At 40.0% G+C, this 27,180-nt stretch overlaps 6 protein-coding genes across 8 annotated transcripts in view; 1 reads left to right on the top strand and 5 right to left on the bottom strand.

Moving 5' to 3' along the window:
* Positions 1–277: 277 nt before the first annotated feature.
* LOC115625818 lies at positions 278–4,840 on the bottom strand. The gene is made up of 7 exons (XM_030521007.1): positions 4,686–4,840; positions 4,382–4,506; positions 4,104–4,322; positions 3,461–4,043; positions 1,650–2,666; positions 1,079–1,581; positions 278–775 (listed from the first exon to the last, which is right to left on the bottom strand). Exons 1-7 carry the CDS (start codon positions 4,795–4,797, stop codon positions 416–418), a joined length of 2,919 nt encoding a protein of 972 aa, XP_030376867.1. The 5' UTR covers positions 4,798–4,840; the 3' UTR covers positions 278–415.
* A 1,093-nt stretch (positions 4,841–5,933) lies between these two features.
* LOC115626052 (leucine-rich repeat extensin-like protein 3) lies at positions 5,934–7,830 on the bottom strand. Its single transcript, XM_030521304.1, has 4 exons — positions 7,774–7,830; positions 7,034–7,129; positions 6,512–6,890; positions 5,934–6,418 (listed from the first exon to the last, which is right to left on the bottom strand). The coding sequence occupies exons 1-4, from the start codon at positions 7,828–7,830 to the stop codon at positions 5,934–5,936; spliced, it is 1,017 nt and encodes a 338-aa protein (XP_030377164.1).
* A 4,559-nt stretch (positions 7,831–12,389) lies between these two features.
* Positions 12,390–14,783, bottom strand: LOC115626051 (glutactin). Its single transcript, XM_030521303.1, has 5 exons — positions 14,274–14,783; positions 13,509–14,202; positions 13,255–13,451; positions 12,696–13,196; positions 12,390–12,395 (listed from the first exon to the last, which is right to left on the bottom strand). Exons 1-5 carry the CDS (start codon positions 14,781–14,783, stop codon positions 12,390–12,392), a joined length of 1,908 nt encoding a protein of 635 aa, XP_030377163.1.
* Positions 14,784–16,920: 2,137 nt separating this feature from the next.
* On the bottom strand, positions 16,921–17,959 carry LOC115625955 (probable cGMP 3',5'-cyclic phosphodiesterase subunit delta). The gene has a single exon (XM_030521194.1). It carries the CDS (start codon positions 17,877–17,879, stop codon positions 17,424–17,426), a length of 456 nt encoding a protein of 151 aa, XP_030377054.1. The 5' UTR covers positions 17,880–17,959; the 3' UTR covers positions 16,921–17,423.
* A 520-nt stretch (positions 17,960–18,479) lies between these two features.
* LOC115625984 (trafficking protein particle complex subunit 4) lies at positions 18,480–19,265 on the top strand. The gene is made up of 2 exons (XM_030521230.1): positions 18,480–18,692; positions 18,763–19,265. Exons 1-2 carry the CDS (start codon positions 18,518–18,520, stop codon positions 19,245–19,247), a joined length of 660 nt encoding a protein of 219 aa, XP_030377090.1. The 5' UTR covers positions 18,480–18,517; the 3' UTR covers positions 19,248–19,265.
* Positions 19,266–20,926: 1,661 nt separating this feature from the next.
* LOC115625861 (cytohesin-1) overlaps positions 20,927–27,180 on the bottom strand; it is a 50,877-nt gene continuing 44,623 nt past the window's right edge. For 2 of the 3 annotated variants that reach the window (XM_030521072.1, XM_030521069.1), the window contains 6 exons: positions 24,740–24,838; positions 24,539–24,638; positions 24,298–24,472; positions 22,740–22,945; positions 22,461–22,674; positions 20,927–21,522 (listed from right to left, as the gene is read on the bottom strand). In XM_030521072.1, the coding sequence (XP_030376932.1) occupies positions 21,370–21,522; positions 22,461–22,674; positions 22,740–22,945; positions 24,298–24,472; positions 24,539–24,638; positions 24,740–24,838 (947 nt within the window). In that variant the 3' untranslated portion in view covers positions 20,927–21,369. The remainder of the gene's footprint in view (positions 21,523–22,460; positions 22,675–22,739; positions 22,946–24,297; positions 24,473–24,538; positions 24,639–24,739; positions 24,839–27,180) is intronic. The other variant, XM_030521070.1, reaches the window with a different exon arrangement.

Here is a 27,180-nt window from a genome sequence, read left to right as displayed (position 1 = left end):
TGCAGCGGGGAGAGTGCAGGGAAAATCCAAAAAGTAGAATAAACTCGTATGACTTAGGGGTTACAAGTATAAAAACTATCAGATTTTGGACTCCAAATAGTTTTTGATTTGTTGGAAGCAGGACATTGCGGAAGCCGAATGGTAGCCTACTTACGTGTATTGAGAAAACTAACTCTTCCCTTATTTTGTAATCTTCAATTCATTAGATAATTCTCTGATTTAAAGCCCAAAGCATCTTTAACACAATAGTTAGTTTATTTTTACAAATGGCGTTGGATTTTATAAAAAATATGTCTTAAAAATATTTATATATCAATATGTGTAAACATAAACAAATAGCATTTTTCTTGTGTAAAGTGCGAATTATAAAAAATACGTAATACTTACGTTAAGTGGTAAAATTTTTTTTGTAAATTCAAGCAACTGTTGCATCAATCTCACCTTCTTCTGCATCCAATGTTGATTCGTTTTCGTCGAATGGGTTCTTTATCTCAGATAAAATTTTCAACGGATCCTCACTGCGTAGGTATCCATTATGTTCTGGGTGATGCTCGAATACGACCTCACCTCGAATTACCCGGACACGGGGTCCGTGAGCACGGGCTGTAAACTTCACCTTGCCACACGTATCCGGCCGTAGCCTGCGATGGGCACGCAAACCACTCACAACAACAAAATACTTGTCACAGCCATAGCATTTGTAACGCTTCATGCCGATGTGGCGCGACAAATGTGAAATGAGCGTCTCACGATGTGTGAAGGCCAGCGAGCAGACCTGCAAAAAAAATGAAATGAAAGAAATGAAAAGTCAGTGGAAACCCCAAAAGATTTGCAAGATAATAGACAAATTATAAATAAGCATTTCAAGATTCCATTCCGCAGAGTTTGATTATATTCGGAAACGGCAAGAGCTGTGATAATGCCGGAAAATATATTCTGCATTAAAAAAAAGTTATTTCAAATAAATTGTAGACGGCCAATTGTGAATTTCGTGACTCTTGTTGGTTTCTAAGTTTTCCTGGCACAGCTCTAATATTATATTAAATTAAACAAATATAATGGATTCATTTTTCTATACCTTGCACTTAAAGGGCTTCTCGCCCGTATGACGGCGATGATGGACCCGCACTTGGGCGCGCGTCCGGAAACGCTTTTCGCAGTAACTACACTGATGCGGCAACTCGCCGGTGTGTATCAGCTTGTGGGTGTTGAGGGAGCCGGGTGTTGTGAAGCTTTTGTGGCACTCCTGGCACTGGAACATGCCCCTCTTATTTCTGGATGCCTGCTGTTTGGAAGCTGACGTAGTGGTTGATGCCGCTGGTTTCGACTCCACCTTCTTGCTTGGGCTGGTTGTTTGTTCATTTGTTTCGGACTTTGGACTGCGCCGTAACTCTGTTTTTGCGCTGCTGTCAGAGGCTTTAGCTATGGCCAGGAGCTCTTCTATCGACGTGCTGGCTGCTGGTTGAGCTGGGTCCGCTGCTGGTGCAATTCTTTCTGTTTCTGCCACCTTATTCAGTTGAGTTACTGACAGAACGTTTATTGGTGGTGTTGACGTCTTCATTTGATTTTCGTCGATGGCAACTAAACAAATATTTTAGTTAGTAATCAGAACAAAACTTTGAAAAATATGAAATCGCAGCAGCACTTACTCTTGAAAGGCTTCAGTTGAACCAATTCTTTGCCCATTTGGCTCAGTTCTACATTATGGGCTAGAGCCAAATGCTGATGAAACTGGTAGAGTTCCCCAAAACACTTTGCACATTTCGGACAGCTCCACACAAAGCTGTAGCCGGGATAGATCTGGTTGAGGGCACTCCTCTTGGCCGTGGCTGTGGGCATGTCGACCAGCAAGGGCCTTGGCGGATATGGCAATTCTTCATTCAGTACTGAGGCATAGTCGGGAGTGGACACCTCCTCCTTTGTCGGCTTTATCTTTTCTTTCATAGTGTGGATTACTTTTTTCCTCGACGGCTGCAACACAGTGCCCGGTAACGGCAAAGTCTTCTCTATATCACGGATTTTAGTTTGCAATTCCTCGATTATTTTGCGTGACTCCGGCAGTTTTTCGATTTTATCAAAGAAACAATTGTTAAAGTAATTATGACGTTCCTGGGGCTCGTCAAATTGATTCTGATTCTGCTTCACGTTTTCCAAATTCTCCGTAGCTGTAGCGGTGCTTGTGGTTGTTATTGTTGTTGAGGGCGTGGACATGTTTGTTGTCACATTTGTTAGCACAATGCTGTTGCCACAGGACAGGGCGGGTAGATTGGAAACATTTTGGCCATCGTTATTGCCGGGTAGCTTGACTATCCTAATGTTGGCGGGCAAATTGATGACCACACAGTTGCTGGGCAGCACCTGCAGTATGTTGGATGCGGCCGGCATTGCCACCAAGGACGAAGGAGCTTGCGTTGGCACCGTCACAAGCGGCAGCGCCAAAGTTGTGGTGGCTGCCGAAACCGTTAATGAACTCGCTAGCATTGGTAGTGGCATGGGCTTGGGCATGATTGGTACTCCTTCTGCAGCTGCGGGTCTTGTGCCGGGCAATGGCTTGGCTGTGCCAGTCGCTGCTTGTGTTTGTTGGCTTTTGCTTGTTTGGTATGTATCGCTTGCGAAAGGCAATACCTTTATCATTGATTTTGCGAACTTTTTAGGAGCGGGCACAACTGCAAGTGAACAGAAATACAGATAAGTAAATATGCTTTATACCAGCGATGGGCACGAAATTTCAAATAGAGAGCGCTACAACAAAAATCACCGTTGGAGTTCTTAGTAAATGCTACTGAAAATCGAGCAACGATACACGAACTCTGTGTATTTTGTTGTTGCATAAATCTGCTTGTGCGTCTGGCTGGCGACAACTACATATGTACATGTATTTTGTTTTTGTAAGGTCGCTCGCGAACGATATTTTGCTTGTGCGTCTGGCTGGCGCCACTTACCAAAACTGCTTTATACAATGTAATGAATAGAGACGCTTAAAACTAGCCCTATTTATTAATAAATAAATGATGAATCAAATGCAATCTAATTTGCTTTGTAAGCCTATAACTATGATAGTTACATAAGTATAAATTGAAATTGAATTTAATAAACTGCAACAAAGATTGACGTTCTGTGGCAGCAATATGAGCATAAGTTGAAGCATTTTATAAAAGCATTACATAACAAATTTGGTTTAGATAGCTTTACAAACGAAAAAGTCGCTCCAATGTTCCAGGAGTTCCTACGACTAGTAGTGATCTGTTCCGGCTAGGTTTTTGCTTGCAGATATTAGAAACCTATCTGGAAACTTCGTTTTTGCTTAACATAGAAACAGACGGACAGACATGATCGATTAGTTTCGTCGTAATCATTTATGTAATTATAGGATGCGGTCTGCCACAACATATACTGCGCGTTAAAATCTATCTGAACAGCAATACATCCTTTGTAAGCATACAACTACCCTTTAACTCACATTTGATGCCTTGCGGCTTTTGCTTTTCCTTCTGCACACCAACCGACGGCACTTTATCGCGTTTCGCCGAGTTGTCTATGATCGGCTTCAGCGCCGGCAAACGCAATTTGCTGATTGGTGGTGGTGTGTACTGGGGACTAGCCGTACTGAGATTCACATTAGATTGAGGTTCGCTGTTGTACAAATTGCTGTTGTTATTGTTGTTTAGCTCGTGCTCGTCCAGAGGCTCGTCCTTAATGGTTACGCCAGGCTCGTCCTCGACAGGTTCGTTCTTTATTTGTACATCACTGAAGGGTTCTTCGAACTTGCAGCGCTTGTTGGGTATTGTACCGGCACCAGAAATCGAAGGCATTTCCCGCTTGAACCAACCTTTGGTGCGCACCAGCTCGATATTGGGTGCATTCCTCTCATCGATATGATGCAGTTGACCGCACAAGCTGGATGTATCATTCCAATGCGACAACAAACCGTTTCGATACGGATAGTCCCACCGACAGAGCGCACAAATAAATCGAGGCACGAACTGGTGCGTTTCCATGTGCTTGTTTAAGCTGCTGGTGTCGGAGAACAAAGCATTGCACAGCTGAAAAGTGTCGGGTATAATTATTTGGAAACTATTTTGTTTTCTTTCCCTTTCACTTACGCCACAACGCGGCCTGCCACGCCGGCAGGAATGCTCCAAATGCTCGTGCTGGAGACACTCCTCCAATGTATCGCACCACACGCCGCAGTCGTGGAGACAGAAATGTTTATTCAATCGATGCAACGTTATGTGCGCCTCCAATTCATTAGCGGCGTTAAAACGCATTGAGCAGTACACGCATTTGTGCCACGAAATGCAGCTGTCAGGGTCCGCAAATAACTGCAAAATAGTTTGGTTACTTGAGGCTGACAATTTCTCTGCTTGCGTTCGCTTCTTACCTGTTGCTGCTCAACCAGCATCTGTGCCAAAAATGCACGCTCGTCTTCCGATTGCTGTTCATTCACGGACACCGTTATCATATTGGGGCGCTCTTCAATTATTTTAAGCGCATCGCTGCTGCTGGCTAAAATGTTGAAATAAATAAAAATCAACAAGTTAGCAATACAAAATTAACGGTATGCTGCGTAATAAAACGCACACACACATACACAGAGACAGAGACCGACACACACATACACACAACTACGCACGCAGAACATTTGTTGCGTACACACATACATACATACATATAAACATACTTACATGGAAATTCTATTTGTTGCGAAGACGTTTGTGCGTCCGCATCCACTTCCAACTTGATTTTTGTATCATCAATATCAACTTCTTCCTTTACTATAGACAAATCCACGTGCATTTTAATATCTTTGTTTGTTTTAGAGATTGAAAAAAAAATCAAATATCAGCACAGGCAAAATACCGCTGCACGAAGCCAGCCACCCTTACGATCACCGAATGGCCTGCATGACTTAATATCGAATATTTGTCTGCGCCAGTGCTACCCATCATACACCGTTAGCATACCAACCGAGTGGCAGCATTCGTGAGTGCGGGCTCATAACAATGATAAGAACAATCTTATCGCATATGAAATTTGTTGATTGTTCATCTCTAAAACTAAACAGATGTATTATTTAATGTTAAGCTGTTCGATTAACAAATGGCTGTAAGACAACATGTGCGTAAACAAATTATTAAAAATGAAAACATTGCGAAAAAATACCGATTTAAAATACTGGAGTCATGACGCACTTTCATTATTTAAACCAAGGATGGCGCTTCTGATTTATTGGGCCAGCATTAGCGGCCGTTTATTTTTTAATTTAGATTTTAAAAAGTGCGAGCAATGAGCTGCCATTAGAAAATGCTTAAGAAGTTTTGATATTAAATGTGAATAATCTAGAGTGCCTATTGATATAAATAATTTATTTTTTTTTGTTCGCAAAGGGACATTGCTTTTAGAATTTTTGAAAAATTATTGGAATATTTCTTTGTCCCATAAATAGATGTTCGTAGCTTGTTTAATGTTATATTTTGAAAGCATCGTTATGTTTTGACAATAATAATTGTGTGAAAACTAGTCATACCAGGGCAACATATCGTTGCAATCAGGTTTTGGGATTCCTTTTGAGTCCGAGGCAGCGAAGAAAAAGCAAATCGGTTTTCATAATCATATCTTTGTTTGTTTTAAAAACACCAGAGTAAGTTTATCGCGTAATTTTTGATTGGCAAACAATGCTGCATTCGTCTTCCTTTAGCTGCGTATCTTTAATGGTATATATTTGAATATTTATGGGCGATTGCGTATAACTCGCAATTAAAATACAATCGACTGAAATCGATGGTTATTATTTTTTATTTAACTAAATGAAAATCTCAACAAAACTTTGCGTAACAACAAAATAACAACAACAGTGAGATGCCACTTATTAATTTAAGAAGCGGCTATCTAGCGAATGGCTCTGAGATCACTGAGATCTACGGATGCTGCACCTAGAAGCGGAAACGCTTGGCTGGCACATTATATTGATAGCCATTGTTCTGCTCCAGGGCTGGAGAGTACTCTGGCTGTTGGCTGATGGGAGCAGGAGCTGAGTAGATGGGAGCGGGAGCTGGCGCTGGAGCCGAGTAGATGGGAGCGGGGGCGGGTGCTGGAAAGTCTTGGACAGGTGGCAGATAATCGTTAGCTGGTGCTGGAGCGGGAGCCGAGTAGACTGGAGCTGGAGCGGGAGCCGAGTACGATGGTCCAGGAGCGGGCGCCGAGTAGGATGGACCGGGAGCGGGAGCAGAGTAGGATGGACCAGGAGCGGGAGCAGAGTAGACTGGAGCGGGTGCTGGGGCAGAGTAGACTGGTGCGGGAGCTGGGGCAGGAATGTCCTGTACAGGTGGCAGGTACTCGTTAGATGGAGCGGGTGCTGAGTACGATGGTCCAGGAGCAGGAGCTGAGTAGGATGGTCCAGGAGCAGGAGCTGAGTAGGAAGGTCCAGGAGCTGGAGCAGAGTACGATGGTCCAGGAGCAGGAGCAGAGTAAACTGGAGCGGGAGCTGGGGCCGGAGCAGAGTAGACTGGAGCGGGAGCTGGGGCAGGAATATCCTGAACAGGTGGCAGATACTCGCTAACTGGAGCTTGCGCTGGTGCCGAGTAGATAGGAGCGGGCGCAGGCGCTGGCGCTGAGTAGATGGGAGCGGGAGCAGGCGCTGGCGCCGAATAGATTGGAGCGGGAGCTGAAATTGGAATGTCCTGTGAAGGTGGCAAGTACGAGTTGCTGGGTGCTGGCGCAGGAGCGGAGAAGAGGGGAGCGGATGGCTGGAAACCAGATCCCGATGAGGAGGAAATATCGAACGAAGGCGAGGGCCTATTGTAGTTGTAGCCACCGCCACCTCCCAAGTTCAGGTGCGAGACATCGGCGGAGACGACGGCAATGGCGCAGACAGCAAAGACGAACAGTTTCTGGAAATCAAATGGAAATCAGCGATTAGCCAAGCACTCAACCCGTTTAATGACAGCGAAGGCGTTACAATAAGGTCAACGTCAATAGCACTTGACACTCGACCTCAACCTCAAGCTGCTGCTATCGCGATCGATGTGCTCACCATTGTTGTTGTTTTGTTGTGTTTGGCGGTGTTAAAGTTTGTTGGACTTCTTCTGGTCGACACACTCTGGCTCGAGTTGCAGACGACGAATGATGTCTACTGGCAGATGGGCCAGCGTTTTTATACCAAAACTAAAGCGATAACGTAATGCATTCGAAAGGTCTTGGCTATGGCTATGGCTATGGCTCTGTCTCTCGTTTCTACTTCAACTTCAACTTTAGCTTCAGCGGCGCAATCATTAAGAGCGATCGCTGATGCGCATGCGTGGCCGTCGTTGCCGCTATGCGTGTCTTTTTCGGGGAGGTTTTGCAATGTCAATAGGGCAGCTAACGCTCTGTCTTTGTGCCCACGCAGCAGTGGCCAGTCTGTCCACTAATTTACATATTAATATTAATTTTTATCAGCTTTTTGACTAATGCGTACTAATTAAAGGGCTTTGGCGAATGTCAAAGTTCAGCTTCTAATGTTGAAACTCCTCCACCTCTACCTCCACCTCTACGGGTAGCTTGTCCAAAACTCAAGGATACCTGTTCAACGCTTGAGTTATATCTGCAGCAGCATTGAACTTGTAACCGATCTGACTGGATTAGCAGCTCATGAATATGCAGACAACAATTTATTTGAATATGATTCAGAGGCCGTCCCGCTGTAAATAAAAACGCCCTGCGTACGTCTTCATCGCTTACTCGTTTTTGTTTAACTTACAACCGCTTTTCATACGCTAAGTATATTTGTTTAACATCCATATTTCTTTTGTTCAACTCTTTCGCGAACTCGCTTTGACGTCTGGGCGACATTGTCCGAGTTTTAGGCGTCAGCCACTTTTACCCAATCGCGTTTAACACTCGTTGCCTCTTTTATTTGGGCAAACTTTTATCTTCATTTCGTCTCTACAGTGAATTAACTGAAAAGCAAATTAGGGGCAGGTTTTACTCAAGAAAAACGTTCAATTTAAATTAAACGAAGTCTCTGTTTTAGAGTCTTTTCGGAATCACTTGAAGGGGGTTTTTAACATCAAATCGAACCATGCACATATTGCTATAAAAATAGGGATAATAGGATCGCTATTTGAGGAGGAAAGCCTGCGAAAAGAACATTAAAAAACTTATCGGAAATAATTTTTATGTGGGCTGATAAGTAACCAGTTAATCATATTAACAATATTATTATTTACTATATAAAGCAAGCGTTATTTGTAATAAATTGTACATAAAATAATTCTTATCTTCAAAAATAGATCAAAATTATAGATTACCTTTTGAACATATAACAAATTATACTTAATTGTTTTGGAGTTGAAAAGAAACTGTTTCAAACACACATAATAAAAAACTTATTAAAAATGTGGATTACATATAATATATATTTATCCTAATATATATATTTTTTATGTTATTTAAAAAACGGTCCAAATATTTATTTTCATGATTTAAGCATTTCTTGCACTCTGAAATATTCTTTAAACTTTCCTACAGCAATGCACAATATTTTATAAAAAGAAGAGGCAGACCATCTGCGTTTATGAATCGTTTGTGCCTTGTTTTTTGTGATTTCTTTTTGTAGATATGACCAACAATACTTTAAATTACTTTTATTATCAGATCTGGCATTGAAATCACCATCTTTTAAAGGAGGGATTCGTTCACTATGCTACTATTGCTCCTTTTTATTCTTCCAAGAACCCAAATTGTCTTCCAATGCATATAAACCCTGCTGGAAAGGATTCCACAAAGGTTGCATAGTCTATGGGATTAAGATCTGGCCTTTCTGCAGACACTGGTATTTTTCTCGGTTAGCTACCATTGTAAGACATTAAAAGGTTAACAGTTTATGATGCCTAGTTCTGGGCCTGACACCAAGTTGATGGCAGGAATCGATCGGACAAATGTGGCAGTTATGCCCGCGTTTATAACAGAGCCCAGCTTGTCCTCTCACGTCTAAAACTCTCCGCCCTTTAGAGTAAGTTGATGGATGCCCCCACTCTTCTGCTCTTAAGATAATCTCGTCTACCATTTATCAAACGAAACGAATGACAGATGCTGTCGAATGTGCGTTTAAATCGTACCTTTTGATTGTTCAAATGAGTTAATTAATTGTTTCCCATTAAGGCAATTCCCACTGTACTATTATGTCTTTATTAAATAAGGCTGTGCCTGTTGCTGCTGCTGCTGCGGTTTTGGGAACAGCGATCTGTTAACCTTGAGGACGCGTTGAAAACTCACAAAACGAAATTTCATTATCAAAGTCTGCACAGATTTGTATAATCGGTGCATTCTGCCGATTGTGTGAATGTTGGTTAATGTTTAAATGAATGCCCCATACATACATACATGCTAGTAGTGTTTATGTTGTGTTTTGTTTAAAACGAAACCAATTTATTAGCAAGTTGCCAATAGCCAGCGGAGAGGCGATCGAACGAGTTTGTTGTGACGCTGCGGCCCTAAGCCGCATTAAATATTAACAATTAATACGTCAAATAAAAAACAAATTGACTTTATTACGCACGCGCATTAAATATATGATTCGCCAAGTGCTTAATTATATTATCAGCTGACAGTTGGATAAATAAGCAGAATGGGGCGTGTGTGTGCCTTGATTTCGACAAGGCCTGGCAATGACCAACTCTCTAGGCAAATGCTAGATGCTTCAAGATGCGATGGGAAACCATTTCAACTCCAACGTTTATGCATCTAGACTTCGATTTGTTTTGAATTCGCCTGCCGGCAACACGTGCTGGCCATTAATAAAACATACTAAGTATAAACAAAAAATGTTTGCATAGCAACTATACAACTATATTAGTTTATCGCCGGCATACCGACGGATTCACAAAATGAATATGCAATTGATTTACGGTTTTAATTCCAAGTATCGCGGCTCGCACCTTGAAGAATGGAATCTAAAAACATTGAATTGAAATACAGAGAAAGTCTTCACTTAGTAGATAGAAGTATATTCAATATTTTTTACCATTCCTCCAACATTTCATTTGAATACGATGCTCCAACAAATTTCAAAGATGTTTCAATGGGTTTAGGCAAATGGTCTGTAATGGATTCGATAAACATAAGGTTCCGAACTCCTCTGTAACTTAATGGTCGAAGCGAGGTCTGGTAAATCTCATATAATGATCAATATTTGTATTTAATAACGCATTTGCTTTTGTCAATACAAAGCACACGGTTTTAGAAGTAAGAAGGCTCTTCTACGAACTTTTTGGCAAATTGCTTCTTTCTTTAAGGTTTTGGAAACATCTTGTTAAGCTAAACTAAACTCTTTTCAAAATATCCTATATCTCGCGATCAATTTAATGGTCTGGACTTCTGCGTCACTCTTTTTTAACAACACCATGATTCTTCAGTTGTTGTTGTTATAATTTAATCGCCTTAATCGATCTACCTCTAGAATAGTTTGGAATAGGGTATGGTGAGGCCTTCTGTAACTTTCGCTTGATACGGATGAGGAATCCCGGGAATAATTCCTTCTCCAAGCATTGTCTCTCCTTCCCATTTTAGGCAGCTCTTGCTTATAAAAATATATACACAAAATAGTATAAGTAGTTTAAAAAGTGGCATGATTTGGCAAACTTGTTAATTTTTAAATTTTATATAAATCTGCATTCATCTCATAAAAGTTAGTCACCGATTTTTATCGTACAGTTATCTAAGAAATAAAATCCCAAACAAGTTAGCTGACTATATATATTTGGCTTGTAAATCCTAAATTTGTATTATCATCGACCATTATATGCATAGATTATATTTAAAAAGAGACACACCTTTTTATTTGAATTTAAACAAATTGTTGCACTCTGCGATCAAATAGAAATACTATATAATATAAATAAACCCCAATTATAATGCGATTGGCCTCACAACGTATTCGCAATTTCAGACGAAGAGCGCAGACAAAACACAATCCGCAAACTTGTTTAGCCTACTTTGCCACCGAAAATACATATATATTTTGACCCGGCCAGCGATGTTACACAGACGCCCCGTCATTGAACGGCTTTAATTATGGAGGCCCATACATCATTGGTAGGTAGGAAAAAAATTAAGCCAAAAAAAAATGCTCTTTAACAAGCATGCAAAATTGATTGCCGGCCAGTTCGCTATTTTAATTAACTAATTAGCTAACCATAACACTAAGTCCAATGAGTAGGATATGCACTACGAAATTTAGCCAATGACGACCAATTTAATGAGCTACAGTAGCAGAAAGGGCTGTACTCGATAGCTAGCATAAATGAATCCATTTCGCAAAAATCCGCACAGAGGTATTTCTATTCACTAGGAAATTGTTTTATATTTTTATAATAATAATATTAATATTTTACTAAATACAATACAATTTCAAACCTATTTATAATAATTGTATGTTCTTAAAAAATAGCTACGAATTTTGAAAAGAAGCTTTCTAGTAGCCTTACCAAAAGAACTTTAGACTCTGTGTTAGATGGAATTTTATTGAAGAGAAATGTCATATGACCGTTTCTTTTTACTCGTCTGGGTGTACTTTACTTTACTGGTTATATCAAAATTATTCGAATTTACTAACCTAAATTCTTACTAACTCTAAATTTATTTTGACTTCATTGGCTAAAACGGTGACTTGGGACTTTAAGAGATTAATAATGTAAGGGAAGTTAGATCACAAATATTATGCGCCAGTCCTTGTAAATCTTATGATACTCTTAATGTTCAAGAATATATATTTTTATATCCTTGCAAATTAGTTATAGAATCAATGTGGGTTAAGTCTTTTCAGTATAAAAACTTATTCCAAGAAATAGCTATTGCTAACGTTTGATAAAAAAAACACTTCTTATCAATTTCGACAATCATAGCTCTGACAAATATGCACAATGAACTTTGTAGATGGAAGAAATTAATAAATTAAACAGCTATTTTTAAACTTAGGTAACCTCTTTTTTTTTAGATAATATTAAAGCATTAATTTGCGGTCCCAAAGAGTTAACTTTTCTTGCCAATCAATATTGAAGAATAAAAAGCTGCGATCAGACAGACAAATAAATTCAATTTGATCAAAATGCCTCGCGAATAAAATTCGTGTGGCTTGTTCTAATAATAGTCTTTCTTTATGTAAAGCAGTGTTATTCTTTGAATGAACATTACAAGAATTATTGTAATTAAACAAATTTTTGTGCAAAAAAATGCTTGTCTGACCATAGCTTAAAAGAGTAGAGAACAGTGTAATGCAACTTTCGGCGATATTAAAGCAAGAAACCACTTAAATGCAAGTACTCTTTGCTATAAATATAGCTAAAAAGATAATTTGAACTCATTTTGGATGAATATATAAATCAAAATGGCATAGAATGTGTAAACATAATTTATGACTGTAAGAGACAAAAACAAATTAGTTTGGAAAACTGCAAGAGAAAAAAAAATTAATTTGAAGACAATACTTTGCGTTGGCAATTGTCTTAAATCGTTTTATTATTTCAAGAACTGAGTTAAGCTAGAAATAAATTAAATGTTTACGTTAATGAGTGAGTAGTTTAGATTGAATCTTTATGGTGTTGCCTGCGGTTTGATCCTTTTGCAATGAAAACCAAGGTCTGACCACGCGCCTCATTGGCATTGGTTTCATCCTCGGTCTCATCGCTGCCTTGCTCATCCTCATCATCATTCTCAGCCTGATCCTGTTGATCGAAATCTCGCAATACCGCCGCCAGATCATAGTAATCCTCATTGACTATGCTGTAGCCCTGTTTGGCTTCCTGAACGGCAATGCTGTACTCGTCCAAATAGTTGTCCCCAATACTGACAGTGCGTCCGATCCTTAAGTAGGGACCGGCCTCATCGCTCAAGGCTGGCCAGGCAGGCATGTTCTTGGCCGCAGGCACTCCACTGGTTGCAAATGAGGTCCAGAGATCTACCATACGGTTGGCAATCTTTATATCGCGATTCGAGTTCAACACGTTGAAGCGCGGCCAGGGGAACAAGTACAGGTTGTCATCGGTCAGAGAGACGCCCATGTCGAAGGGCACGTCCACGACTTCATCTGGTGGGGTGGCATACCGGTTCAGGTCGCTCTCGTAGTCGAAAGTGTAGAGGTAGGTGCTGTTGGGTAGCTTCTTGGCATTGGCCTGCAGCACGAGCAGCACGGGATTCTTCAGGGAAATTGTGCTGCAAAGCTATTTTGGAGTAAATGAGCCAAGGTTCCAACATTAACTTGCCCTGCCTTCTACTCACATCAAGGAGTCCGGGCGTGAGGCGCTTGAAGCTGCCATTCCGCAGATCCTCAGCGCTGAAGATCTCCTCCTCGGCAAACTTAAGCCAGGCACCGGTGGGATCAGCTCCATTTGTCTGCTCGATGATGCTCTCAATATATTGTTTTCCGGTCATCGAGTCGTCCAGTATAGTCTCATTGAAAGTGTCGATGAAAATGTCTGGCAAGGAATGCTTGAATATTATGCAAGTCCATTAAAAGTGAGGGCTCAGGTTACCTCGCAACATAAAGGAGCCGCCATGCTTAACGCTGCCACCTAGCGTGGGATAGGCCTGGAACTTTTCAGCGGCCAGAAGACGTCCCGGATGCTCGGGCAGTATGCCAGAGGGTCCGCCAATGACCAGCTGGACTCCGCTATAGGTGCCCCCGCTCAGGGCGGGCGTGTTGTCGGCATGCACCGTGAAGGAGGCCAGCAACATGGTTGTGTTCAGGCGATTCAGGCACTTGTGTAGGGCATCCAGCTTTTTAACAGGGCAGCCCGCAATGGTGGCAATAGCTTTGGTGGCCGCCAACGGTGAGTCTGTAATGAAGGCAGGCGATAGGGCCGAGCCAGATTGATAGATGACTCGATGGAAGAGACCCGCCGGCACAGCTGGACTCAGGGTGAGAACATTCACAAGTGCTGCCCCGCCCACTTGACCGAAGAGGGTCACTCTCTTTGGGTCACCCCCGAAACCGGAAATATGCTCCTGTATCCACTGAAGAGCCAAAATAATATCCGTAACGGCCATATTTCCAGGCATTTCCTCGCTCTTGGTCGACAAAAAGCCGAACGGGCCCAAGCGATAGCGCACCGACACCAAGACCACATCCTTCTCCAGCAAATATCCAGGTGCGGCTTCCATGCTGTCGCCCTCATAAAAGAAATCCCCATGAATGTAGACCATAACGGGCGACAGCTTGCCCTCCATCTAAAAAAGAGAAAGCGATTTATAATTTATTTAAATCCCAAGTCATTCAGATAGTGAGAGTTATTTCCTGCCTTTCTGGTGTTGATTGTCAACCTCAAACAGTCCTCCACATCTTCGCCGCTCTTCTCAAGCTTGGCAAACTTTTCGAGGTCCTGTATTGATGGGCAGCCGGCATGATGGCGATGCGCTTGTAGAACGCCCTTCCATTGGCCGGTGGGCTCGGCTGGCTTGAAGCGCTGATGCACTGAGCCATAGGGAATATCCAGGAACTGTAATATAGGCTTTCCCGTCCACTCCGACTGCAGTGTGCGACCTCGCAAGCGACCCAAATCCGGCACATCCACCGTAATCAACTTTAACTTTTTCTTATCCTGCTCCTTCTCCTGCTGACCCTTGTTCGGCTGCTTCTTGTGTGGTCTGGGACGATTGTTGTTTTTGTTTTTGTTAGCCACGGCCTGTACCGCCTGTGTGGCCGGCCGGGGTCGCTGCTTCTGTGGCTGCTGCCCCGCCGCACCTTGCAGCACAGCGAGCACCGAAACGATGAGGAATAGCCCCAATATTAAACCGCTTATTTTTGCCATTTCGAAGCGTTCTCGTTGCCGCTACGCAACGAACTGTTGCCAAGTTCTGCGGAGCTGCCAAAATAAAGACTTTCTCCCACCGCCGCGAAACGCATAATTAGAGAACAGATCACGAGCTCACAAGTGGAGCTTTAGCCAAATAGCCAGAAGCCCAACATCTGCGGATGATGAGGAGCCCAGCTTCTTCTTGTTGTTGTAATTTGTATGCTAAGTCTTAGAAATTGGGTCGAGCTTTGTCTTTGTCAACAAGACCAAGACAAGCAGTCGCCAAAGAAACTTGAACTCCCTTTGTCAATCTGTTCTGCACAGATGGATGAAACATTTGTCTACTTGAACCGGTTGCCGGTTGGTTTGGCATATTTTAATAGATTATGCTTGATTAATAATCTATATGAGGCGCATAAACTCTAAGCCTCAATTAGCTACAGCCTACAAGAAATGTGATTATGTTGCCAGAAAAATGCCATCGCCTTTGAACTCAACGGCAGATTTGGCGAGAGTTATGTTACATAATCAGAGACAGCATTTAAAAAGCGCGCATTAACATAAAAGAATCATAAGATAGGAACGCAAATATGTATACTCAAGAATCTATAGAAAAAAGAAGTAATGTATGCACACATTTAATCAGATTTAAAACCATATGAACCGGCTGAGTGTGTCTTACATAAAAATAGTCACAAAGCTACAATAAACCCAAACCCATAGGATGGAAAACTCTTGCTTGGATTTATAAATCTTCAATTCAATCATAATTTCATTCTCATTTGTAGTAAACAGTTCTATCATCCAAAGTGCATTTGATTATCCAAGGAAAAAACTGTTGTCTAATTTCATTTTTTCAATTTAAATTTTTTTAATGAGCAGGCGTATGCAAAAATTTTTCTTTTATTTATTTATTGTTCTTAGATTTGGCAAGACAGTTAAATATTTTTTAATATGAAACCACTCCTAAAGAATTTTTAAACCATCAAGTAATTTTTTAAATATTGCCTAATGAGTAAAACCATAATGAAGTAAGAGTCGTAAGAATAAACGCGGCCGAGATCTGAATAATCTACATAAACATTTTTGTGTAGCCACTAAAGCGACAAATAGCTAAACAAAAATGTGAACCTAATTTGTAAAATTCGATTTTTATAACAATTTTTCACTACTTTATTTAAAATTGATAAACATTTTTAAAGCATATACATTATAAACAAAAACAAGTTGTAATAAGTCAGATTCAAGAGCTCAAAAATATAAGTTACAACTTCATTCTTCATTTAATTTTTTGTCAGTTAGATCTATGAGCACATTTAAAGTTATGTATTTTTGTATGGAAGATAAAAGCAGCGTTTAAATATTTAATTAAAGAGTATATACTTCCCAGCCTGTTACGAACGAAAGCGAGTTAAGGCCCCAGACAACATAACAGCTAAACATAAGATTGCCAAGCGATAGCAAATAAAAACACCATGAAGATAAGCACTATCTAGCCAACCTAAGGACATAACCAAATTAATCATGCATATCTAGCGAACCTTAATAAATACACTATAAGGATAAGCATTATTTAGCAACGATATAAGTTATAAATGGAAACACCGAACCGAATTTCGTTTGATTTACTTTTAAAATAACTGCCAGACAGCAGCGGTCACGTAAAAAGCGCAGTCTTAAGATTCAACTGAATAAAAGTTCGTCTTGTATATAGTATGTATTTTTTTAAAATCGTGTGAACTAACTGCTTATGCAGAAACCACGTAATTCGCATGGCCGCTGTCAGTGCTAATGAGCTGCTCACTAGCTCAATGCTCAAATTCTCATAAATGTTTAAATCTAGTAACACAATAAGCTATCTGGTATGCCTTACAAAATAGGTATACATATATGGAAGTTGTCTTTGCAGCTTACGATTCGTAGTCCAGCATGCAACAGCGGAAGAGGTGGACACGCCATCCTCAGGAGCAAAGCTTCGTCTCCACTATTCCCCTGCGTTATTTTTACATTGACGTCGTTACTATTTGTAAAGCTATCTTAAACAAATCTGATATCCACGAGTTTTGTAAACAACAATAATTTTGGTATTTTAAATAAATTAATTTAAACTTCTAGAAGACATGCCGCCGCCAATGATATTTCCAAGGCCAGATTAAATTTACATTTGGTTTTTATTCGTAAACGTATGCTTTTAGGTACTTATAACATTCGTTAATTATTTTGTAATAAAATAAATAATAGTTTTAAAATTAAGTTAAAATGCATTAGTCTAAGATAATATGTGTATAAAAGCGCACTAACATTTGCATTCAAATGCACAGAATATAGAATTTTCCATAAGTAACAGATGTTTCCGTTTTCCACAGATCGACGAAGATGATTTCTATTTGAATTGACATTGCGAAAGCGAGAGAATTAAACGAAAATACTTCGTGAATATTATTAATTCGTCAGCGGCAGAAATGCATGAGAAAGAGAAAGAGGAGCAGCAGCGGCGATGAACACCTCAAGTTTGTCGAGTGTTGAGTGTTCTGTGGGGCAAGTGCGGTGCCGGAGGGGGCGTATTATGTGAGTGCGTGGGCCGACCCCCCAATAAAGTGTTAGTTGCCGCCGCCGCCGCCGCCGCCGCTTCTCCGAAAAGCACCGCACTTGGCTTTAAATGTAGTACAAGCGCACAACCGATTTTGTGATGAGTGTTTCGTTGTCATAGAAACTGGTTTGAATCGTCACATTGCCATTTAAGACTTTGGCTGGCATCATTTGGGACTCGGGCGCCGCTTCGATTGTCGACTGCCAGGTGTTGGTGGTGTTGGCGCCCACGAAGCCCATCTCGAAGAACCACTCCTCCATGATTCGCCCCTTAAACAGCACCTTCTGGTCCAGACGAAAGTTCTCCATGGACTCGATGGTGCTAAAATTAATTTCACGCGAGACGGCACGCATGTCCAGAATTTTAACGGGCACTCGGGCCTCATGCTCCAAGTCTGGGGCCGAAAAGTCCTTATTCTCTTGCCAGATTACCTTGCCGGTGTCCGCATCGCGCAGTATCATGTAGTTTATTTGAAATCCCTTCAGGATTTTATCCCCTGCGCTCAGATCATCGGAGCCCATTTCGATGCTATTGTCACAACCAGTGGAGCGCGTTGCAAATTATATTTTTGGACAAAAAATCAATTGTGTTTATTTTTAATTGAGTACTACTAATGAGATAGCTATAGAGATGGGCGATATTTTTAAAATCACGCACATATTTGAATTACTCACGAATACACATAAAGTATTACAGAAGTGCGTTTGTTTCTCACGATGTTACGAATATAATATGTACTTGCAGTCTTAAATTCTGTAAGTATAGTCTCTTAAAATAAATAAAATACAAAAAAATAAATAAATAAACAACTGTCGCGTTATGGCCAAAGCTGCAGGTTGATTCGTAACTCAATACTTTATAAAAAAAAAAACAAACAGAAGTTGCTCACAATACCATCCCACTAAATTGTATAACATATTAGTATATTGTTAGTATAAAACACTATTATTATAAAATAGCAAGTGAAGGCGTGAAGTTTCTTTAAATATCGGGTATGGCAAGTCACGGCATTTCTCATCGCTACGCCTGAGCATCGATGGTTTTCTAACAGCTGTTATTTGTGGCTGTTATCGATATCGCAAACGCGCTTGGTATTTTTAAGCGCATTGCTGAAGCGCTACGGTTTTATCAACATAATTGTTGCTATAAATAGAAAATAATGATTATCTATGGCGTCTATATAGTCAGCAAATCGGGCGGACTTATTTTCAACCTGGACAACAATGTGCCGCGCATTGAACACGAGCGTGTCTTCACCTACCCCCTGGAACTGGTGTTGGACTACGATGCTAAGAAGGTGTCCGTGTCATTCAATCGCAAGGACGGCATTAATGGTAGGACTTGGCAAATGTTTTCATCTTGTATTGCTCCAAATTCATTGTTCGCCTTTGTCCACTTTTGTAGTTGGCCATGTACTTGTCGGGGTCAACGGAATAGCTGTCAACGGCGGCACGCTGGACGATGGACGCGACGTGAAAGCGACCCTGGAGGCGGCGGAAAACTATCCAATAAATCTGAAGTTCACACGCCCCAAGATGACCACCAATGAGAAAATCTTTTTGGCCAGTATGTTCTATCAACTATATGCCATGGCCTGCCAATTAAGTCCCGAGCCAAAAAGTTCTGGTATTGAGTCGCTGGAGGCGGATACCTTTACGTTACATTGTTTTCAAACGCTCACTGGCGTTAAGTTTATTGTGATATCGGAGACCGGCCTCAATGGCATGGATCTACTACTGCGCAAGATATACGAGCTGTACTCAGATTATGTGCTCAAAAATCCATTCTATTCGCTGGAGATGCCCATACGATGCGAATTGTTTGACAACAAGCTCCAGGAACTTCTCACGCAGGTCGAGAAGACGGGCATTAGCAATATTGATAAATAAATATTATTTTCTAAAACATTCCAACGGGTTCTCCTACATGTATATGCCTTTGCCTAAGATCGGAATCACCCTGTGTGCCCGCAAAAAATACCAAGCATTGTGGTATTTTATGGTATCTTTATTTTACTATATGGCGGTAGTTTTGAAAAGTCAAAAAGACGGTCTGCCCCTCCTTGAAAGCTTTTGTCCATAAACAAAATAATGAAATGCCTCCAAGTTCTTTATTTTGCTAATTAATAGATGTTTTAAAAAAAGAAGACAAAGGCCATATTATTGAAATAACATAGCGTCCCGAGAAAAATTTATTTCTGGCACACATTACATTTCTGTACACCCTTTTCTGTCTTTAAGTACAGGGGGGCATGAGAGAATATTTCCAATGGGCTGATATTTTGGGGAGATGAGTTGTTCCTCAATTCATTCCGATTTTTTTTGGCAACCAGGAAGAGCAGCCAAAAAACTTAAATAATTTCTTATAATGTTTTTTTTTTTTTTCGATATATATGTTTATTTTATATAGCATTTTTCATGTTTGTATAAATATTTTATATAGCAATACAAAATGTTCTTTAAAGCTACGAATTACAAATATGTGACATCCAATATCTATATGTATTATTACTACTACGCTCTATGTAGACGTATGTACAGAGTTGGCATATAGCGCATATGTATGTATGTATATTACTTAATAATGCTAAAACGCACATTATTTTTGGCATATACGCATATTCGTACCCAGAATTCGATTTGTTTAAAGACATGGACTAACTGTATCGTGATTACTCAGGCATTATTTAAGGAAGTACAAATAGTAAGATCTGGTCGAAGAAAAGGCTAAACACATACAATACAGACTTAGAACTAAGTATTATACACTTGAATAGGTACAGGTTTGAATAGCATATGTAGATATTATTATTTGTTATACATACATATTGCAAAATGCTTGGCCCTTTTTGCAAATTTCGTATTTAGATAAGTCGGTTTCTTTTTACAACTAAGCCAGTAAATTGGAAACGGAATCCAATATATTATGTTGAGAAACAAGGAAAGATGTGCGCTAAGGGGGTGGGGAGGGGTCTTACACACTTCGCAACTCGATTTGGAAACTTACATATGATAGGCAGCACACTTCGATGAACACCTTATGCCAAAGCTATGATTTTTGAATCCCTGATATCACAGATGCTTAAGAAACTAATCTTAAATCAGCAGCATCTTATGGCTTTCAAATCTCATAATTGCTGGCCCAGATATACTCGTACAAAGCTTTGATGTCATTCCAAATCTAAGCAATAAATTCATTCCAATTACAATTTACAATTATGTACACTAATCATTTTAGTTGGCAGGAACACTTTACGGTTGGTTCGTTTCGATTCGATTCTATCAAAATTGACAACTATGTACATTTTTTTATACACACTTGACTGATGTTTGGAAAAGGCAACCAATTTTTAATATCATATTAGACATATTAGACATTCTCAAAAGAAGTCTAGTATTCCAATGTACATGTTTTCTTTGATGATTGAAAGTTGATCAATGTTTATCAATCATTGCCAATCAAAAACAATAAAGGTTTCGCGTTTTTCAATTCTAGAGGGTTAGGATATGTTTCATGTCTAGGGTATATGGAGATAGGCAACTAATTTGTAAAGAATATCGCATATCGCTAAGTTTAAGACATATATTATATAATATGTATGATGTAAGTAACTGAAAAGTATAATTTGCACTAATGGAGAGTTTTTCATGTTTATATTTCTCTTTTTGGGGGATGCCCCTTACATAGGTTTCTCGTATTTTAATGCTTAACGTAAATAAATTATATCACAACAATAGAGACAATTTTTACATAATAATGTGCGTCTGCGTGTGATGAAGATTTGAGTATAAGTTACACATTGAACGAACAACAACAGGCTGCGAACAAATGATGTTTCCAGGGATATGAATACGTATACTATTAGATAGACGACAAGAGTGAGGTTAAGATTGCGGCGGGCAATACACACAGACACACACATGCACACGCACACACACACACACACACACTGTTGAAGTGCTTCACTGAGATCCTGGAAGGCGCGTCTCCTCTAACGCATGCTGCCTAATATTAACTTTTGCTCAGCGCCTTTTTCTTCCTTTGAACTAGGATATCATAGAAGGGATTATGGGATATTGACTGCGTCAAGCGCTTTATCCACTCCTGCTGGTCCTCCTCCGTTGCGGCAGACATGCGATAAACGGTGTGTTTTCCTTCAACAACCTGTAAAGTTCAGAATTAGAAGAATTTAATAAACAGAACTGTGAAAATCTTCTTACACACACATAAATAATGGTCTTTTAAGCAGCCTCTAGTGATCCCGGGGTAAAAAAAAGAAGAACATTCCTGGTAACGGTAACTATGCAGATGACGACAAAGTCCGAATTCAATCTGGATATTATGACACAATTCTGTATATGCAAATGTAGCACTGCTTTCACGAATATTAGGGGATAATGCTGCTAAACGCCATAATCTGGATAAGCCGGCCGAGATAAGTTTACGAACGAATGCAGTGTTTTTTGAAACAAATCACATTTTACTTTTACGAGGCACAAAGGATCTCTTAAAATGGAGTTGAGAATGCGAACTGCATCAGCAATATTCAGTCTTTGGCCAATTCTATGATTTGCTTAACGTATTCTTCAACAGTTTTTAGTAAGGAACTCACAGCTTTCTCATTCCTCTTTGAACATTTTATGCCATTTATAAACTTGCATTTTTTAGCCGGATTATCGTGAATTTTCTGCAATAATCTGAACGTTTCTGCAGCATAAGTTCCATTCTTTACACAACATTTAACAAAACTCCTTTATTGCAATGAAATCACTTTTAGAAGAAAAAAACACAAAAACACAAGCTCACTCGTGTAAGCAATGAAGAAATCGGATTGCAAATTAGACACAGCTGATTGTGCCAGTGTTGCCAGCTGCGAAATAAAACGATTGGTTCCCATAAAAACACTCGCTCGATTTCAGGGACATATTTTCTCTTCATATTTGTGCCCAAGTAAGTTTCTAATTTGGTTTTAAAAGTTGTTATCTGTGTTCATCTAATGATCGGCTTAAAAAATATATTGTAAGCAGGCCCGTTTATTCAGTTTAAAAATGATCTACCGGATAAATTGCTCTAGACCTAACCCAATAGAAAGCTACACTTACCTTGCCCTCCGAATCAGTCTTGCATGCCTTGATTATGTCAGCGCCGCCAGTCGCAAAGAGCTCAAAGCAATGCGGCTTGCTGCGATCATGGATCTCACGCACCGATATATTCTCCAGCGGTATGATGCCTCTAGGCTCCTTATCTGTGGTATATTCAAAATAATACAGGCAATTGTCGTTCAATATGAACCAGCGTCTCTTCCACGATTTGTATCTGTGGAGGAAGAGAAATATTTAGTTGGATTGTTTGATTACTGACCTAGGACTATCGTCACTTACCTTCCACCCTGCTTCCAGAGCCAGCCCTCTTTGTCCGGATTGAAAAATGTGTGCATCAGATCATTGCCATCGTCCTGGGGTATTTTGAATGGCTCGGTGCGAATGGATTCGTAGAGGGATTCGAGGAGACCACGGGCCAAATCGCCGCCGTTGTTAATGCCACGATTCATTGAGATGAATTGCTCAACGGTGGGTTTGTCTTTGACCTGAGGAATAATGGAGAGAGGGTAAATATTACTGAGTTTCTACTGTAGAACTGAAGAGCTTTACAGCATTTCCTACACTGAGAAATTGCTTTCTAAGGAATACAGCTCAGCTCTGACCAGCTCTGACGAAATAATATCATATGGATAGTTCAACTATAGTGGTTTTTTGAAATATTCAGCCACCATCTCTAGGTCAGTAACAGAAACCACAGTCAACATTGTCTGATTTGTTAATTTCAACGCAAGCTAAAAATATCTATAAATTATTGTTAATTAGCACCAGAGTGCACGACTAGATGAGAGCAGCAATAACTGCGACACAATCTAATTAGTTGCCAGAGAGTTTTCTCGGATGCGGCAGCCGTGACTCATGAAACAATTTATACTTGACCTATTTATAGTATATCCTATAAGTGTTTGTATCAAATCGTCAAGCGTTGGGATAGGCAGGCAACGAGGCAACAAATGCGGAAATGCGTTGAGTCGCAACATCACGCGATGATACTGTAGCCAGAATTTCAATTTCGCAGTTGAAGGACGGCAGGGCACACGTAAGGCGGATATGCCAAGCAGAGTGCTGCTTTCTTTTGCTTCTCTGTACGTGTTTTTTTTTTTTGGGCCAAGACCAACTACTTCCTGTCGCTGCCAAGATTTCCGGAGGAAGCGAAGACGAGCAGACGTGGTCGGTTCTTCTCTATCTATTTCAGATACATACCTCGGATTTGTTTCTCTGACAATGCCTTATAGCCATTATTTATTCAATAACATAATGTTGAGGGGTCTTGGGGAGTTTCCTACAATATGAAAAGTCTCTAGATGAAGTAAAAATCTAGTGGCGAACACCAGACTGAACTTTTTCAGCTTTTCACGATAAGTAGAATATAGCTGCCTAATCGTGAAATGCTGTTGTTTCTGAGAGGTAAAGCCAAACTGTGGACAGTTTTTGGCTATATTCCAGACATTTGCTGGACGTACAGTATTATCCTATCAAAGCTTACTTCGACTTATAAACTGTTCTAGCTTCTGTCAACTGAACTAAGAACAAGAATATAGCCAGCAGAGCCAGCGGTTAGGAGTTCAAAATAAGCTCTATATTATACATCGATTGAACATCTATGGGTTTCTTATCTCATTTGTGATCTCTGTTAAAAAATGAATGAGTTTGAAAATAAAGTATGGACCTAGTGATGGTTCTTCTGATCGCTTAATCCGGCCTTATTTCCCTTACGTTGATTTCTCGTTTGTCCTTAGAATTTGACAAATAGCCAGTATAAGTCTAATTCAATTTGAAATCAAGGACATTCATTGCCCAACTTCCTTTTATAATAATAAGTATTTCGCCCTTTACTTACCGATGGATTGTGCAGCGATGTGTTGAGCATTATAATCGCAAAACTGAGCACATAGCAGGTATCCGTGTTGGTGAATATGTCCGGATTCAATTGGCAGTAGCGCTGAGCAAAGCATTCCATCATCCGATCGATCTTTTGCGCCTCGCCGGGCAACCGAAACGACCACAGGAATTGTCTGTCAAATACAAATATAACTTACAATTTAGTGGCTGTGTATTAAAGAAATAAGTATTGGACGCACCTTAAAGCCTGCACCAGTATGAGGTTCGTGAAGTCGTGCAGCTCCACAAATTTCTTCAGCACATTCTCATTGAAATCGTTCTTCTCGCCGAGGTAATCGCCTGGAAAGTCAGTAAATGAACATTAAAATTTATGAACGGTTTGCGTTTAATTGAATTTCAGTTTTGTGCGAGGCAAGCAAGCAAGCAGACGATAAACCCACCTATTGCCGTTTTATTGAGTCCTTCCCCCTTGTGGAGAAACTGCGCCACATCCTGGGCATTATGGAGCAATAGTCGATTCTCTACAAGATATTCGATACCTGCAAGCATAAGAGGGGTTAGGACATCAGTTGATTAAAGTTTTTTAAAAATAAAATAAAAGGTTTTATTTATCCTTTCATCGTTTTGTAATAAAAAGACGGAAATACCCGAAAAAGTATGTATTAACAAAGACAGTTGCGTTTTAAGTATGTGGCTTCAACTCAAATATTCTTACTATTTAGAGAATTTCCCGGAAGTTTAAGCAAGACTCTAGATTCGTCTAGATCTAAAGCCAAGGATTTTTCATTACAAAATCTACCTAGTATACATGTTTTTAGTTCTCATTTTTTAGTGGATCGGATGCCAAATACCCAAGTGTGATAAAAAGATAAATGACTGCACAGAGAAATCAATTGTATACGAGTATACAAAATAATATTCTAAATACTTGGGGGACGAATAAAAACGAATTTTGCTGATAAATAAACAACAATGCACCCGGAAATTCAAATGCAGGCCAAGCACTGAACGATTCCAACTAAAATGCGCTGACTATGTTTATAGCATTCATGTATGTACATACTCGTATATAGTTTGTTTATATATATACTTTATCGGTAACTACTGAGGCGCAACACAAACCACACAAGTAATGGGCAGCCATTGCTGATGGGAAGCCAACGAAGAAGGAGCGCCATTCATGTCATCCATGTCATTATTTGCCAATCAAAACGAAACGAACTGAGCAGCCTTTGGAGCTCTGAGGGCGAAGCGGCAAACAATTTGCGATAAAAGCCGGAAATTGAGCAAAACAACTCAGACACATACAAAAGTAATAGACCCAGGCGCGAAAAAGGCATTAAAATGAACGAGATATGAAAAAAAACAAACAAAACAACACAAAGCAAAGCAAAAACTCCATCGCGTGTTATTATTTAGCCTGAGGTGCTGCCATAAAACTACAATCGAAAAAAATACTATACGAAAAATATTAAACACATTTTTTCGGTTTTGTTGAACAACCAACAAGTTGGGTGCGTCCTTTGATTATTTGGCAATTTGCTTGGAATGCCAACAATGGGCCAATCTTTTCAGTGGTATGTCTGCCATTGGAATTGCTTACATCACTTTTATGTTTTTGATTGCAGTTAGTTGTTCTCAATAGTGTTTGTTTTGATTCTCTCCAAAAAATAGCACAAAATTAAGAAAATTAATTGAAAAGATGCTTTAGTTCCTTAATGTGACAAGTATCAAGAAATTGTCTCTAACTTTTCTCGACTACGCTGCTAAGATTTCATAATATTGTAAAAGGAACAAACGATATGTTTTCAATTGAACGGAACTATTATTATAACCATTATCCTTTTGAATAGGCATAAAACCGACTCTTCACCAAAAAAGTGGTTCAAAATCTTACAAGATTCGAACTAGCTCTGTTTTGCAATAAAATAAAGATAGAATAACTTTTTTTGCGTATAATATGCAAGCAGTTAATGGGTTAAAGGGTTTTTAGCTCGCTTGATGAAAATCCCGCTGACGCATAACCACAAATTGTTGAATCATTTCTAACTGAGTATCTAACTTATTTGTTCTTTCCTCTTTCTGTTCAGATATTGGATCTGTAGCTTCAAATGTTTTCATTTAAACTTTTCAATTGTGGCCCAAAATGTGAGTTTGTTCCTGAGTAGGCACTCGGTTCAACCAGGACAGATCTTAAATAAATATTTAGTTAACTCATTACGTTGAGGTTCTATTTCGATAGATTATGCATTTGTTCCATAGCTATAATAAATCGCGGCATCCCAGATACCAATTGTAGTTGTTGCCAAAATAAATACACACACAGACAGAGACACATCTACATAAATACACAAATGTTCATCAAGACAACGACTACAATAATGACGCAAATGGCATCGATAATGACAGACAACAACAACGAAAACAACAACAATAACAACAGCAGCATCAACCGAACAGCAGTGGCCAGGGACGGAAGGAGCAATAGCGACAGGAGTCAAAACAGGAGCCACAGCGTCTGTAGCTGAGAAACATAAGGAGGGCAGTTGCAAAAGTTTTTGTTGCCGCTTCAAGCGTCACACGCGATTAGCATCGGCAAGTTGGCAACACTGCTCCCCCGCCCCATCCCCTTCCAGAACACCATTTGACTTTCTCTAGCGGCCTCTGTGCGTTATGATGGCACATTTGTGTGCTATTAATATAAGTGTGTGTGTGTGTGTGTGTGTATTTGTGTGTGACATGTCGTTGATAATCGGCCGATAAGGCGACAAATGGTGCCCATCCCTACGCCTCCTAACGCGCCCTCCTCCTCCTCCTCCCTCTCCTCACCATCCACCCAACACGGCTCATTGGCATGTTTTTAATAAAAGAAGACGCGTCG

The sequence above is a fragment of the Scaptodrosophila lebanonensis genome, unplaced genomic scaffold, assembly GCF_003285725.1.
Source record: "Scaptodrosophila lebanonensis strain 11010-0011.00,11010-0021.00 unplaced genomic scaffold, SlebRS2 tig00000080-arrow-pilon, whole genome shotgun sequence".
Classification (NCBI taxonomy): Eukaryota; Metazoa; Arthropoda; class Insecta; order Diptera; family Drosophilidae; genus Scaptodrosophila; species Scaptodrosophila lebanonensis.
Note: the sequence above shows the minus strand (reverse complement) of the source record. Positions and strands in the feature narration are given on the sequence as shown.

Bases quoted from the DNA above. Each gene is read 5' to 3' on its own strand.
- LOC115625955 (XM_030521194.1), bottom strand. From the start codon at position 17,879: ATGGGCTCCGATGATCTGAGCGCAGGGGATAAAATCCTGAAGGGATTT.
- LOC115625818 (XM_030521007.1), bottom strand. From the start codon at position 4,797: ATGCACGTGGATTTGTCTATAGTAAAGGAAGAAGTTGATATTGATGAT. The intron at 2,667-3,460 runs GTGAGTTAAAGG...GTTCACTTGCAG, and splicing joins AAAGCCGCAAGGCATCAAAT to TTGTGCCCGCTCCTAAAAAG. The intron at 1,582-1,649 runs GTAAGTGCTGCT...ATATTTGTTTAG, and splicing joins TCAACTGAAGCCTTTCAAGA to TTGCCATCGACGAAAATCAA.
- LOC115626052 (XM_030521304.1), bottom strand. From the start codon at position 7,830: ATGTCGCCCAGACGTCAAAGCGAGTTCGCGAAAGAGTTGAACAAAAGA. The intron at 7,130-7,773 runs GTTAAACAAATA...ATCTGCCAGTAG, and splicing joins TGAACAAAAGAAATATGGAT to ACATCATTCGTCGTCTGCAA. The intron at 6,891-7,033 runs GTGAGCACATCG...TTTGATTTCCAG, and splicing joins ACAACAAAACAACAACAATG to AAACTGTTCGTCTTTGCTGT.
- LOC115625984 (XM_030521230.1), top strand. From the start codon at position 18,518: ATGATTATCTATGGCGTCTATATAGTCAGCAAATCGGGCGGACTTATT. The intron at 18,693-18,762 runs GTAGGACTTGGC...CCACTTTTGTAG, and splicing joins TCGCAAGGACGGCATTAATG to TTGGCCATGTACTTGTCGGG.
- LOC115626051 (XM_030521303.1), bottom strand. From the start codon at position 14,783: ATGGCAAAAATAAGCGGTTTAATATTGGGGCTATTCCTCATCGTTTCG. The intron at 14,203-14,273 runs GCAGGAAATAAC...TCTCTTTTTTAG, and splicing joins TGACAATCAACACCAGAAAG to ATGGAGGGCAAGCTGTCGCC. The intron at 13,452-13,508 runs GTAACCTGAGCC...ATTCCTTGCCAG, and splicing joins CGGCTCCTTTATGTTGCGAG to ACATTTTCATCGACACTTTC.